The 15,617-nt window shown below is 39.3% G+C and overlaps 1 protein-coding gene across 2 annotated transcripts; it reads right to left on the bottom strand.

Moving 5' to 3' along the window:
• Positions 1-5,369: 5,369 nt before the first annotated feature.
• c1qtnf5 (C1q and TNF related 5) lies at positions 5,370-14,828 on the bottom strand. 2 transcript variants are annotated; one of them, XM_057839105.1, is made up of 3 exons: positions 14,784-14,828; positions 6,512-6,753; positions 5,370-6,453 (listed from the first exon to the last, which is right to left on the bottom strand). In XM_057839105.1, the coding sequence occupies exons 2-3, from the start codon at positions 6,741-6,743 to the stop codon at positions 5,933-5,935; spliced, it is 753 nt and encodes a 250-aa protein (XP_057695088.1). In that variant the 5' UTR covers positions 6,744-6,753; positions 14,784-14,828; the 3' UTR covers positions 5,370-5,932. The 2 variants fall into 2 exon arrangements, with proteins under 2 accessions (XP_057695088.1, XP_057695087.1); XM_057839104.1 differs by lacking the exon at positions 14,784-14,828 and having other exon boundaries at positions 6,512-6,944.
• Positions 14,829-15,617: the final 789 nt, after the last annotated feature.

Below are 15,617 nucleotides of genomic sequence, written 5' to 3'. Positions count from 1 at the left end.
TAAAAACGAATTAGCGCTTTTTTTTTTTCCTTTACAAAAACAGCCAAATTTTCAAAAATTATATTTGAGGTCGAAAATGAAGAGGATTATAATGATAGTTCTATCTACCTTTGGTGTCTTCCAATAAGTAAGACATGCTTGCATTGAAGCCATATTACTATTGTTGCTGTTGAGCTGCCGCCATGAGAAGCACTGTTGGATATTCGTGTGCAATTTATTTTAGTGTTGTCAAATTTTTTTTATTGGACCATTTAGTTTTCTAATGTGTTTGTGTGTCATTGCGCCATCTAGCTGCACTGATTTACATTATAATTCACAGGCGCTTTTATTTCCAATACAAAAACTCCAACACACTGTAGATGAAATAGAAAGCTGTCTTTGTAGTAGTCTAGTAGTAGTACGTAAACTATCCAGCATACACGGGCACTTTGTCCAATACAAAAACTCCAACACACACTGTAGATGAAATAGAACGCTGTCTTTGTAGTAGCCTAGTAGTAGTAGTAGTACGTAAACTATCCAGCATGCGTGTGTACTGCCATTGTGCCTTGTATGGAGAAAACATACGAGCATAACAAATTTGTTTTTGGACGGGAAACACTAAAAAGGATCCTCAGCATCCCTTGCTTTTTTATTATTCTTATTATTATTTTAGAAAACATGAAATACTGAACCAAATTCGTATTACAATATTTTCATTTCAGGGCCAAAATTGAGTGACCCATTTAACTAAATATGCTGTAATAGGCTGACTATTTACAAATAAAGAATAATGAATTACAAATCGCACCCCTGGACCCCACTAAATTTCGCCCCTGGTGAGAAGCCAAGGATCATAATCTAAGTAAGAAAAATGAAAAAAGGAGTTTGATATCAGGCTGTTGTATCACTTGAACTTTAAAACACAAATGTATTTTTTCTGGACTCATAATAGGAACTGTACAATTTCTTTAGGCTCCCTGATACCTCATAAAATAGGCTGTGTTCTGCTTTTTGGTCTCCTGGCAAGATTACTTTCGATTTACATCACAGATTACGAGTACTTCTTGCTTATTTTATGTCAAGCGTAGAAGATATTAAAAGCCTAAAGCAAAGAAATTCAGTAAACAAAGCTAAGGGAAGACATTGTCCTTATAAAGGAGAAGTAAACACCTAAGCCCAGTATCATATTGTAAATTCCCCCTACTAGTCTAAGCATAGCATAGCAAATTTTGTTAAAGCTTGCACGTTAGTACTACACACCAATTCCACAAAAGGCAAAAAGAAACGTGAAAGTATTTATAAAAAGAAAAAAAAGCATCACTTGAATTGTCCTGTTTGAATTCTTTTTGGAACTTCTTACTGTATATTATCACAGAACAGTCTTGTTCGCTTACCTTTACAGCATTGTCGTTGTAATTCAGAGGTAACCAGACTTGTTTTTCATATTCTTATTTGTCCTTTACCTGGTGTTTGACTTCCGTGAGGTTGGCCCTCCATCAGATGCGAATTTATCTATCAATGATGTCAATTGTTTGTGCTCCGTTTGCTTGTTTGTGCTGTAAAAAGTGTTTCATTTTTGAGATCTTTACAATTATTTTATGGGTCAATCTGAGGTCAGCGATCCCATTTTGATTGAAAATTGCTAAAAAATTGTGTCAATCATTTGTGCTGTTAAATTTTTTGTTTGTCCTGCAACAGTTTTGTAGATATTTTGCCCCTTTTTGGCCGGGCCCAAAAAATCCTAGCAGGAGGAAACGAAAAAGAGTACCGTATTGGCCCGAGTATAAGACGGTGTTTTTTTGCATTGAAATAAGACTGAAAAAGAGGGTGTCGTCTTATATTCGCGGTCCAGACATTATACCCATTCACGACGCTAAATGGCGCCAGATATTATTGAAGCGATGTTCTGTCATGACAGATCTCAGCTACTCTAAGTTTAACCAGTTTGCATTATTTTATTGCAGTGTTTTTCCTTATTCAGATTTGTTTCAAGACTGCAGTTACAGTTATACTTCACTTTGATGGTTAATGCAGTTATTGCAATATTGTTGTTTTATCACAATAGATTGGTTTATTTACATTTCAAAAACCAGAGGCCATTCGTTTACGAATGTGATTGCACTTTAGTTTACATATTTAAATGTTTAGATATTAAGATTTGAATGAGGCAAAATAACATGCTTTTTCTCTCAAATATATTGTTAGAATCATTTGTTTCGAATGTACTGTAATTATTTTTTGTATAAAAATTAATTTGGCGTTCAAAAAGTCTTTACTCAAACTTGAGTCTTGAAAAAGAGGGGGTCGTCTTATAATCAGGGCTGTCTTATATTCGGGCCAATACTGTATATTGCTTTGACTCAGAAATTCACTTTGAAGTGTTTGCTAACACTTGCCTGTGCACATATTTTCAGCTCTCATTTTCAGACTTATTGCACACTTTTGAAAATTTTGAACCATGTACAGTGGTACCTCGAGATACGAAAGCTTCAGTACATGATTTTTTTTTTTTGTTCGCTTCATATTATGAAAAAATTATTCATTATACATACAATATTTATTATTGTGCTGCCCCGTTCAAAATGGCTGCTTGTTGGTGCTCTTTGTCAACCTAGCTTGTAAACCTGCAAATTTTAAGTTGCATGGCTCGCGCAATAAGATCCTGCTGCCCTGTGGGCCAAAAGGTTTTGTATTGTTCTACTCACTTGAAAGCGAAGGTTCCACATCTTGTATTTTTTTAGGGCTGTCAAACGATCAAAAATTTTAATCGAGTGAATCACAGCTTAAAAATTAATTAATCGTAATTAATTGCAATTCAAACCATCTCTAAAATACAGTATGCCATATTTTTCTGTAACTTATTGTTGGTATGGAAAGATAAGACACAAAACGGATATATACATTCAACATACTGTACATAAGTACTGTATTTGTTTATTACAACAATAAATCCACGCCATTGCATCTCTACAAACTAGACCTCCTGCTGCTAATACCTACCATCAGTCCTGGTGCATCTTTAGCCTGTCCGTCGTGGTAGTGGATCTCTCCTGACTGTGGTTCTCCCCAAGGTTTCTCATATTTTCCAAAAGGTTTTTGGGGTTTTTTGGAGTTTTTCCTTGCCGACATGGAGGGTCTAAGGATGGGGGATGTCCATTACATGAACTTCAGGACATGAACATCATGTAATTCACCTACTGTTTCTGACTGTGTATCATATTGACTCTGCATAGCCGTCTGAGACAACGTTGTTGTGATATAGGGCTATAGAAATAAAATTGAATTGAATTGTAATCCACAAGATGGCATTAACATTATTAACATTCTTTCTGTTAAAGGGATCCATGGATAGAAAGACGTGTAGTTCTTAAAAGATAAATGTTAGTACAAGTTATAGTAATTTTATATTAAAACCGCTCTTAATGTTTTCGTTTTAATAAAATTTGTCAAATTTTCAATCAAAAAAGAAACTCATAGCTCGTTATTGTTGACGTCGCCAAGCAGTGACGTCACATTGGGCTCCCTGCCGTTCTTCCACAGTGTCTTTAACTACGTAAGGTAGTGATTGAAATACACCACAAGGTGTCAATGGTGAGTTTTACTTAGGTGCGGTCCAATCAACTCCTGTGTCACTCGCCTTTCTCTGCCTCTTAGCTCTCAGTATGCAAAAAACTGCGCCATTGTAATCTGTTTGAGCCAATGCATGAGCGGGTCATTCCGCAACATGCGTTAAATGCGTCAAATATTTTAACGTGATTAATTTAAAAAATTAATTACCGCCCATTAACGCGATAAATTTGACAGCACTAATTTTTTTTCATATTATTTTTACATCATCATTATTATTATAAAACATTATTATTATTTTACATATTATTATTTTATCATGTTTATTTACATTATGTTCTCTTATCTACTTTGTTACATGTATTAACAGTTGAGTTAGGTTAGGTTAGGTTAGGTTAGGTTAGGTTAGGTTAGGTTAGGTTAGGTTAGGTTAGGTTAGGTTAGGTTAGGTTAGGTACAGTGGGGCAAATAAGTATTTAATCAACCACTAATTGTGCAAGGTCTCCCACTTGAAAATATTAGAGAGGCCTGTAATTGTCAACATGGGTAAACCTCAACCATGAGTGACAGAATGTGGGGGGAAAAAAACAGAAAATAACATTGTTTGATTTTTAAAGAATTTATTTGCAAATCATGGTGAAAAATAAGTATTTGGTCAATACCAAAAGTTCATCTCAATACTCTGTTATGCACCCCAAAACATCACTGCTCTTCTAGAGCAGTGATGTTTTGGGGCTATCGTTGGGCAACACGGGCTTTCAATCCCTCCACAGATTTTCTATGGGGTTGAGATCTGGAGACTGGCCAGGCTACTCCAGGACCTTAAAATGCTTCTTACGAAGCCACTCCTTTGTTGGCCTGGCTGTGTATTTGGGATCATTGTCATGCTGAAGGACCCAGCCACGTCTTATCTTCAATGCCCTTGCTGATGGAAGGAGATTTTCACTCAAAATATCTCTATACATGGTCCCATTCATTCTTTCCTTTACACAGATCAGTCGTCCTGGACCCTTTGCAGAAAAACAGCCCCAAAGCATGATGTTTCCACCCCCATGCTTCACAGTGGGTATGGTGTTCTTCGGATGCAATTTAGTATTCTTTCTCCTCCAAACACGAGAACCTGTCTTTCTACCAAAAAGTTCTATTTTGGTTTCATCTGACCATAACACATTCTCCCAGTCCTCTTCTGGATTATCCAAATGCTCTCTAGCGAACCGCAGATGGGCCTGGACGTGTACTTTCTTCAGCAGGGGGACACATCTGGCAGTGCAGGATTAAAGTCCCTGGCGGCGCATTGTGTTACTGATAGTAGCCTTTTTTTTTTACTGTGGTCCCAGCTCTCTGTAGGTCATTCACTAGGTCCCCCTGTGTCGTTCTGGGATTTTTGCTCACCGTTCTTGTTATCATTTTGACGCCACGGGGTGAGGAGGGAGTTGAAAGTCCGTGTTGCCCAACGACAGCCCCAAAACATCACTCCTCTAGAGGAGATCTGCATGGAGGAATGGGCCAAAATACCAGCAACGGTGTGTGAAAAGCTTGTGAAGAGTTACAGAAAACGTTTGGCCTCCATTATTGCCAACAAAGGGTACATAACGAAGTATTGAGATGAACTTTTGGTATTGACCAAATACTTATTTTCCACCATGATTTGCAAATAAATTCTTTAAAAATCAAACAATGTGATTTTCTGGGGGGGGGGTTCCACATTCTGTCTCTCATGGTTGAGGTTTACCCAGGTTGACAAATACAGGCCTCTCTAATATTTTCAAGTGGGAGAACTTGCACAATTAGTGGTTGACTAAATACTTATTTGCCCCACTGAATATTGAATGATTCAAATGCATTTGATTATTCTTTCATTCTGGTTTTAACTATATTACAAAATTTATAAGGTGTTTTACTAGAGCTAGAAACGAATTAGACCATTTACATATAAAACGCTATTTATTATACGAAAAAAATCATGATACGGAAGCCTCTCCGGAAGGAATTAATTTCATATCTTGAGGTGCCACTGTATTTAGAAACAAAACATCAAAATGACTGCACAGTTCAATTAAGTGAAAAAGACTGTTGTTAAAATATGGCAAGATGATACTGTAATGAGTCTTTTTTGAGTTCTTAAGCAAAGTTTTGTATTTTAGAACACTATTTGATGCAAAAACACCCACTATTCCGTCCCGGTCAAAAACAGGCATTCTGTGTCCGGTTGCGTTCAACTGTTCAAACAAAAGTCAACATTGGAAAAAACATAAGTTTAGTATGTGCCAGTTGGGAATTATTTCTTCCTCATTGTATGCACTACTCATCTCCCTCCAAAAATGTCTTATTAGGAAAAGCTTAAATAGGCCATGGTGTGCTTTCCTTATCCCAGTATGAGCGCTCACGCAAACACCGCAGAGTTTTTCCAGTCCGAGTACACCAGAAAGCCGCTGAAGGTGCTGTCTGTCTTAGTGCTAGAGTAGAATCCATTGTATTCCCCTAGAGCCATCTGAATCCATACCTGGTCCCCAGGGATCAAATGGAGCAGCGACCCGCCCGACAGCGATGCCGGTTTGGGCCAGTTGCCGAAAAACTGAAAGTAAGAAGCCACTGTGTGACCGTTTTTCATGAGGTCAAACTGCAGGCTAGCTCGGTACACGGTGGCGTGGACGGCAAAGTAGTACACGCCTGGGACTTTGCACGTGAAGCGACCCGTCTCCGTGTTGTAGTCGCCCTGCTCGTTAAGCAGGATCTTGTCAAAGAGCACCGCGTCGCCCGCCGGGAGAGGCAAGTCCCGGCCTTCGGACACTTTGGCGCTGAAGGCGGATTTGGGGGCCACGGCGCACTGTCCCGCCTCACCCTTCTGCCCCCTTTCTCCGCGGTCGCCTCTGTCTCCGGTAAGGCCTTGCTCACCCATCTCACCTGTAGGGTGCACAAATGTAAGTTTTCCAATGCACAAACATACAATCCAATGTGGTACCTGGCGTTCCCATATCCCCCTTTTCTCCTTTCTCCCCAGGTGCTGAATCCCTTCCGTCTCGTCCGTCTCTCCCGGGCTGACCGGGGCTGCCGTGAACTCCGGGTGAACCCGGGATGCCAGGGTGGCCCGTGCACAGGCTGGGAGGGATCTTGTTGTCCTCTATTGGAGCGGAAAGACGCACTTGGAGGACGAGCAGGACGAGAAGGAAAGACAGCAGCTTGAGCGTTGTCATTGCAGAGTTACTGGGAACAAAGGGAGAATGCAGACACCGGAATTTGGACTGAAAATGGGTTGGGTTTTGTGGGAAAGCAGGAACAAATTAACAGAATTTGTATGCATTTCAATAGGGAGAAATGATTCAAGAAGCAATTTTTCAATTATGAGTATGGTAACGGAATTAAATTAACTTGTTAACTCGAGATACAAAAGCTTTGGTATACATAAAAGTTTTTGAAACCTTTCGCTTCATACTTAAAGAATTATTCAACATACGAAAGATAATACATACTCTAATACAGAGGTCACGGAACCACGGACCTCGGTCCCGTTCCGGACCCCCAAGCCATCTGGACCGGATCTCAAGCTGTCCGGACTAATACACGTTGCAACAACAAAAATCATGTTTTTTCTGCGGGTTTGCAGAGTGAAGGCGGGCAACAAACAAAAACCTTAGCGGTGACGCGCTTGAGCCAGCCAATGGGAGTGAAGCATTTGAAAGTTATTTTTAGAACAGCATGTCTCACACTCGCTTTCCAGACTCCGCGGAGTGACAGCCAAAAACTGAGCCGGATGAAGTTGGAGGAAGAGGCGAAAAGGTACGGCAAATGACGTGCTCAAAACTACGAAAGATTGATGCAGAAAACCGAGTGTTTAAGGAGGAGTGGACCAACACATTTTTGTTCATTTTACCTGGCGGCAGCACAACACCGCTATGCCTCATCTGAGACTCATTCAGAGACGGTAGCGCTTGTAAAAAGCAGCAATTTGAAAAGGCACTATGAGACGAAGCACGCAGCTTTTTTGCAGTTTCCCTATGAACTCTGCCATCCGTTCTCAAAAAATAGCAGAATTAAGGGCTCAATATGATCGCACCTCAAGGCTCATGGTCCATTTATTCACTGCACAGTAACGCGCAAATGAATTCTCCCTCAGAATAGCGTGGATATTGGGTCAAAACAAAAAGTCTTTCAGTGATGCACCAATTGTCAAAGATTGTATGAGTGTAGTTGCTGAAACTTTGATGATGGAAAGCAAAAAGAAGAGGTCTGTCAAAAAAATAAAGCAAATCCCCCTGTCAGCATCCACAATTTAAAAAAAAAAAAAAAGTCTTGAACATGCTCTTATGTTGCTATTTAATGATTCAGTTAAAGCACTTTTTTAGTTTTATGCACCTTTTATATTTTATTTACATTTTTGAATGTTGTAATTATCAGCATGACCACGTAAAAATACGTTTGTATTTTTTGGAAAAAAAGAAGCATTAAAAATATTTCCGGACCCGAGATTGTTGTAATTTTTTAATTTCGGACCCAGAGGATTTTTAATTCATGACCCCTGCTGTAATAGATAATTCAATGCAAAAATGTCAGTTTTACTATAAATGCAAACAAACAAAATATATACACCGCAATGTGCGACACAATGCCCTTGTAAATGAAACAAATGAATATTACTGCAGGGCTCGAAAGATGAAATAGCAAGCGATGGCTACCAAATTTGTCTTTTCGCACTCTGTGTTTTCTATGAGCTTGAGTAGTCATGTGATAATGTCTGTAGAATGAGTTTAACAAACTAGTTACACATAAAGTGCCTGCAACACATAAAAGCATGTTTGTGTCATATTACAGGCGGTATTTTATGCTCCTGAATGAAATGGACCGCTTGGATGTGTGTGGAAACGACCGATATATTTATTCAATTTTTTTAATCCTGCGCCATGAAAATGAGTGACTTCCAGCCAGAGTCTGGGTTGAGGAAGAAGGCAAATGTGACGTCAGTGGACTAATCATCTTAACAATACAGCCATTACTATAGTATGCAGAAGGACTGCAGATTCAGCGGATTTTTTGGATTAATTTGTTTATTTTTTTGCGTCACAACAGCCCAATGTGCTGCAGGCTTTTGTTGCTACACCGGGGAGAGTGGTGTGAGGCTTTTTTGGATTTCCAAAAGATCCTGTTCACCTCAAAGAATGGGCAAAACAAGTCCGACGATCTAGAGACCACTGGACGAATGACGAAGTGAGTAAGCTACGTGTTTTATTTTATGTCAAATACTGGGATCATGGCAAACATTTTAATAAGGAGGTGGCTTGCATTTTGTGGGCGACAATGCTCCCTGTCCACCGAGAAGGCCACTCGGCCGACGACCAGCAGCTTGTAGCATGGTCGCTGGCTGATAAATGCGTGCCCGCCTATAGAGCGCTATATTCGGCTTGGGCTCGGAAAGCCACGCACTCCGACGTCAGCTGGTTTGTCCACAGAGAATGCGCCATTTTCGGCGTTAGTTCCCCTCTGCATCCCTGGCGACGAGCACTGCCTGCGTGCCTGGGCCGCAGCAGGGGAACGACGAGCAGAAACTTGCTCGCCGCCGAAGGCTGGCTGATCACCCCCGCCGCCATGTGTGACATGAATCGGTGTAGTTTTGTGATTTTTCTTTTTCGAAAGGCGTAGAAGCGACTTCGAAGAGCCCCTCATTTCGGGTTAGCATGTCACCTAGTTCTCACGCCTCCTGTTTTGTTTACGCTCTTTCCTCCATCTCCAAAGCCGGGCAGGGAAATGACAAAAGCCGGACTAACTCCGGTGGTATAAAATACCATTCGGGAGGTAGAAGTCGGCAGTTTTGACCATTATGTGCCGTGCCGTACTGAATAAATGCATTTTTAATATTTCATATTCCAATCAGCACAGAACTGTTATTTGTCATGACCGTACAATTTATTTAGCAATAGGGGAAAAATACTTCAAACAATGATGACATTTTTCCGCTCTCTGCCGCATTTTCCTCGTTCTGAATCTTCCTCCTCCATAGGACTGAATTCTAAATCAGCTGAAATTGTTACTCTGCCGACGTCATCAGCCAGATGGCGGCTCCTATAATGATAGGAGTAGCTGAGCAGCAGACTGATAGACTAATTTCTGGTCATCAGCGCTTTGCAAAATTTTTGTTTATAGTCTAATTGGCTCAAAATGTTATTTTAATTCACATAATAATGCTATTGTAGATTTTTTTTGTGGTGTCACAGGCACGTTAAGCTCCACTAGGGGGTGACAAAGCTTTACCCAAAAAAACAGTCAATTAGACGACATGACAGCAAATTTAATGTGGTGTTTTAGTATAGCTTGGAAGGAATAAAGGCAATTTACATGTAAAAGTCGATTCATTATATGAAAAATTCATGATAACAAAGCCACTCCAGAGAGAATTAATTTCATATCTTGAGGCACCACTGCATGGTGAAACACCGCAGTACTTTCCCATTCCTGAACAGAACTCTACAAATCTTTTTCAGTGATGGACACAAATTATGTGTCTGTCAAAACATGATGCACAAAAAAGGCTCAAGAACCATTGCTTGAAATTGATAATAGAAGTCCTGCATTTTTGTTCGAAGCAAAAACCAGGACTGACAAGCGATTTTGCCCAAATGAGTTCAACCGGAAGCAAGCACATGCCTTTGAAATTGCTTGACATTTCTGAAGCCTCGAAACTGAAAACATGAAACCAAAACACTCGTTTCTTAGCAGATGTTTGTACTGAAAGCTGAATACCAGACAGCTGACTCAAACAAGTCACATCCAAGTGTTAAAAGTTTTTCTTAAATTCAACTTTAGGATCAGTTTGCTGATCTCTATGTTCACTCTTGTGGGTTTATGGGAAGGACTACTGTTGAGCTCCAGTTAATGAGACACACCAACCAATGTGGGAAGCATGCGGCGAGCTGATGAGGTGGGCAGGAAGAAGCACAGCAAGCTGCATTGGTGTGTTTTATGACTTAACCATGAAAAGGAGCTGTAATCTTTACAGCGGAAAAATGCTGACAACTCCTTTCTTCAGTCGAAGCTTGTTTTAGGTTACCTTTGTCATTTTATTGATTTGAATACCTGCAAATAGGTTATTGGAAACCAAAATTGGCATGTGAGCTTATCAAAACTTGAACATCAAACAAAAGATACGTGCAATCATATCAAAATGCATTTAAGGTAGGTGATTTCATGCTCTGAAATGATCTTTAAAAAAAAAAAAAAAAAAAAAAAAAAAAAAAAAAAAAAAAAGAGTGTTCCACATCATAAGGAAGGATTTAAAAAAAGTGCTATCGCAGAGATTTCAGTTGTCAGTTTCCACTGTGAGGAACATAGTGAGTTAATGGGAGATCACAAAGACAATAGAAGAAAAATAAAAATGCAAAGGTGAAAGATACTGAGAAAGAACTGGATTTTAACTGATTTTGCAAGGCCCACAAAAAAATTCTGTTCTATTGCTATATAAACATGGAACCCACCAAAAGAAAGATTAGACTCTCTTCTTTGACCAGAAAAAAAGTTAGTTCATATCTTTTCCATTCTTTTGAAATCTTGGCCGTTCGTTGCCGTTGAATCGGGTTGCGGGTCTTACCAAATGCGCAACTGCCCTCCAGTGGCCAGTTTTATTGCTTTAAAATGGATTTTCATCTTGTGCTTTGGAGCTAAATTGAATCAGAACCTAGAGATGTCTCTTTTAAAAAAAATAATAATAATAAAAATAAAATAAAAAAAACTTAAAAAGACGTATACGTCTTTGGGACACTGAAATAATTAATAATAGAACGTATTTATACGTTTTTGGGAGCAAATGAGTTAAAGACATGCACCGTTATCTTGCTGAACATGATGTCACTGAATCGTTCAACAGTTCCGTGCACATTCCACATGGAGAAGTTGTATGAGAGAGTGATGCAGAAGAAACCTTTTCTGTACACATGCCGCAAATGGACTTCGTTGAGGTATGCTAATGAACATTTGGATATGCCAGTTTCATTTTAAAACAAGACCTCCGAACTTAATGAAACAAAGATTGAGTTACTTAGGCTAGGTTCATACTGCAGGTCTTAATGCACAATTCCGATTTTTTTGTCATATCAGTTTTTTTGGCATGCCCATTCAGACTGCCTTTGTCCGTTAAGCCCTTTTAAGTATTACGCATGCACTGTAATTCGCAGTCCGACACGCGCTGAGCAAACTGAACTGCATGCGCAAAAGCATCAACACAAATAACTACGCACTGTGCGTGCATGATCAGTGTTGGGAATAACGGCGTTAATTTTTCAGTAACTGGGTAATCTAACTAATTATTTTTTCCCGCCGTTACAACGCCGTTACCATTACTGACGGTCAAAAGCGGTGCGTTACTTACTTTGAATAAATTGAAGAAACTTCCAGCCGTAGAGAGTCTACTCTGCTCTGTTTATTTGTCATCCAAAACTTGGGGTGCGTTCAGGTTCATGGCAATGATAATAGTAAACACACATAGCCTACCTTTGCATGAACGATGGAGTTGCCGTTTGATACGGTCATAATGTGCAGGTCCTTCACCTATCCGCAGCAAAACGGTTCGTAGTTTTGTAGCGATTTGTAATTTCGGAATCGCTGTTGAGTTTAGTAACATCCACCAAACAATAAATACAGCAGAATGTCCATTTCGTGTAATTGTGGAAGCCCGTCGACATCTTTACTCCATTTGTCTTCGGCTTGCTCGTAAGGGTCAACATTGTTCACATCCTTAGGTTTGATCACATATCTGTTCTTCGTCTTAGTAACGAGTTTGTCTCTTTATCGGACTGGCAAGTTAAAGTTTAATGTCCCGCGAGCCAGACCTGCTTCCAATATGGCTGCGTTGTTGTCAAATCTCACTTGATGCCCCATTCTGTGACGTGAACGATCGAGCATAATAGGGCACGTACTTCAGAGCCAATGTTTTCACACACAAACCGGAACAGCATGTGCAGCAAACACATACACGCAAAACAGATGCAGAGGGATATGCCGGCAGAGCATTCAGAGGAAAATTTGTCGTTTATGAGGTGGAGACATAAACACTATTTCAAGTTGGTCGAAATTAAAGGAAAGAACGTGCATGTAAAGTGTAATTTATGTCCCGGGGCAAAGCTTTTGTCGACATCTGTGGGTGGTAAGCAATTCGAATTTTGTTTATTTTTGTTGCACTTCAAGTGTAGGATAAATCTTTTGCTGGTGAGGTGCAATAAATATTACAAGGTTCTATAACACAACTACCTGTCTGTTCTTCACTATTCAACCGACTCGAATACGGCTCAGAAAATTTCTAATTGTTTGACATACAACAACTTCTTTTTAAAGTAACAGAAATAGTTACTTTCCCTGGTAACTAGTTACTTTTACTATAGAGTAATTCAGTTTCTAACTCAGTTACTTTTTGGAAGAAGAAGTGAGTAACTATAACTAATTACTTTTTTTAAAGTAACGTGCCCAACACTGTGCATGATACACACACACATAAGCCTTATGTGTGTGTGTCAGTTTGCCCCAACTCGGCCATGTAAGCAGTAATGAAATATTTGTCATTTGGCGCACAGAAAGAAACCGAGCATTAACAGGCTTATGCTTTTCTTCATTGTATTTTTTTTTTAATCTCTGTGGTCAAGCCCGCATCCTGCGTAGTAAAAGCCGAGTTCAAGCTAGGCGCTAAAGCTAATACACAGCTAGCGCTGCCGTCCTGCCTGCTGCTCTCGCTCTTTGCTGACGTAATTGCTGCATGAATTCCGATTTGGGAGACTTGACAATTCAAACCGAAGCCACATTCTGGAAATTTCGTATTTAAACCACATACGAAAGTGATCGGATTTGACGTGGTCCACTTCTATTTGGTTTGTCCCGTTCAGACCGTCAACTTATTGCCTTACACGAGTTGGAAAAACACAAAAATATCAGATTCAGGCATTAAGACCTGCCTTAGAGTATGTTATTCATGGTAATGAAACTTGCTACCTTGAAATTGGTACTGGGAATCTTGTTAAAAATGAGGGTTAAACGAATTCCACTCGATATTAGCAGATTCCTGAGAATAATGTTAAAAAAAAAAAAGTTGGAACATTGACGATATGCTCGGACTAAGTGTCTCAAAATTACAACGACCTCAAAACTGCTCAGAATCTATTCTTGTATTCATAGATATGAGCCAGTACATTATTTCTTGAACATTGTTTAAATAAGATGTGATGTTAAAATCAAAAAATCAATTCATATTTTTATGACCCTCAACTGAAAAACGTGCAAACACTAAGTTCAAATCCAGCAAAACAAACTGATATGCATTTTTTAAATTATTTTAAAGAGAAAAAAAACCTAAAAGTTACTGTATGTGCTTCTTTTGTGTTCCTGTTAAGAAGCAAGCAGCAGCATTTTCATCAAGGTGAAATGTGACAAAAGTGTGGGTGACCATTTCAAAGTGCTGCTGTGTGAAGAAAAAAAAAGGGGCTCCACTTACTGTAATTCCCCTGCCTCAAATGAAAAAGAAACCTCGACTCAAACAGAACTCTGAATTACAAATCATTGACCAAACATCATCACTCTGATTTTCTATTCATTAACATTGAACAAGTTCAATGGAATCGAGCCTTTAATGTCATCCAGAAAAAGTTGTTTTAGGGAAGACATATCGCTTTACTCAACTACTGAAGGTATTAGGTGTGACCACCTCACACACTGTATAGCAATCTATAATGTCTTATAGATAATAATGTAAAAATGGATTCAACTGACTATTCTAAATGGGAAGGGGGAAAAAACACAAAGTGCTTCTTTTGGAAAACAATACATCCCAATGAAGCTTCAAAAGCTCAGCAGGTGAAGTTTGAAAACATGACCAGAAAAATACCTAGTGTAGTCACAATATTACATCCTGTGAATTGTAAAAGTACATACATAATACTTTATTTCTTGACCTCTGACTGTCATTAAAAGTAAAGTAACAAAAGGCTGAAAAAGACAATGAAAAAGAAAAGAAAAATCAGGTTACTAATGATAAGAATCCTAAAAGACAATTTCTAAAATGTTTTTTGTTAAACAAAATTCAGAAATTTGACTCCTAACGACTGCTGTTTGTGCTACATCTGTATTACTTTAGTAAATCACATCTGACTTCTTTTTCTTGTTCACGTGCAGTCTTATCTGTTGTGTACAATAATCTACTTCCTCTAAACATAAATAAAAGCATCTTCTGGTGCATTCATGTATCAGTTCAACAAAAGCCAACTTACCGATGTCGACGAGCTGCTGAAGTTCACTAGTTGAGAGGAAATGTCATGAAATCCAATTAGGGGCTGGTTTGGGTGTTTTGGCTTGTCCATTGTGGGTGGGGGCCAAAGGGAGGGAGAGAGGGAAAATATTTGATGGTGTGACAAACTAATGCAGAGGGAGGGAGGGATGTGAGGGGAAGATTATGTAATGTCTGGAACAAAACTTGCAGCTGCGCACAAAATGATCACGTGATCATCTGTCATGCTGTACGAATGTTGACCACTTCACACCTAGGATGGGTTTGTTAAAGTTTCAGATTTAGGGTTCATATTTTGGGATGTACAGTGGGGCAAATGAGTATTTAGTCAACCAATAATTGTGCAAGTTCTCCCACTTGAAAATATTAGAGAGGCCTGTAATTGAAAACATGGGAAAACCTCAACCATGAGAGACAGAATGTAGAAGAAAAAAAAAACAGAAAATCACATTGTCTGATTTTTAAAGAATTTATTTGCAAATCATGGTGAAAAATAAGTATTTGGTCAATACCAAAAGTTCATCTCGAAACTTTGTTATGTACCCTTTGTTGGCAATAACAGGCCAAACGTTGTCTGTAACTCTTCGCAAGCTTTTCACACACTGTTTTTGGTATTTTGGCCCATTCCTCCATGCAGATATCCTCTAGAGTAGTGATGTTTTGGGGTTGTCGTTGGGCAACATGGACTTTCAGCTCCCTCCACAGATTTTCTATAGGGTTGAGATCTGGAGACTGGCTTGGCCACTCCAGGACCTTGAAATGCTTCTTATGAAGCCTCTCCTTCTCCCAAAAGACCCAGCCACGTCTCATCTTCAAT

Source organism: Corythoichthys intestinalis, chromosome 6 (assembly GCF_030265065.1).
Source record: "Corythoichthys intestinalis isolate RoL2023-P3 chromosome 6, ASM3026506v1, whole genome shotgun sequence".
Lineage (NCBI taxonomy): Eukaryota > Metazoa > Chordata > Actinopteri > Syngnathiformes > Syngnathidae > Corythoichthys > Corythoichthys intestinalis.
Note: the sequence above shows the minus strand (reverse complement) of the source record. Positions and strands in the feature narration are given on the sequence as shown.

Coding starts and splice junctions, on each gene's coding strand:
- c1qtnf5 (XM_057839105.1), bottom strand. CDS start 6,743: ATGACAACGCTCAAGCTGCTGTCTTTCCTTCTCGTCCTGCTCGTCCTC. Junction 6,454..6,511: donor GGGGGATATGGGAACGCCAG/GTACCACATTGG, acceptor TGCACCCTACAG/GTGAGATGGGTGAGCAAGGC.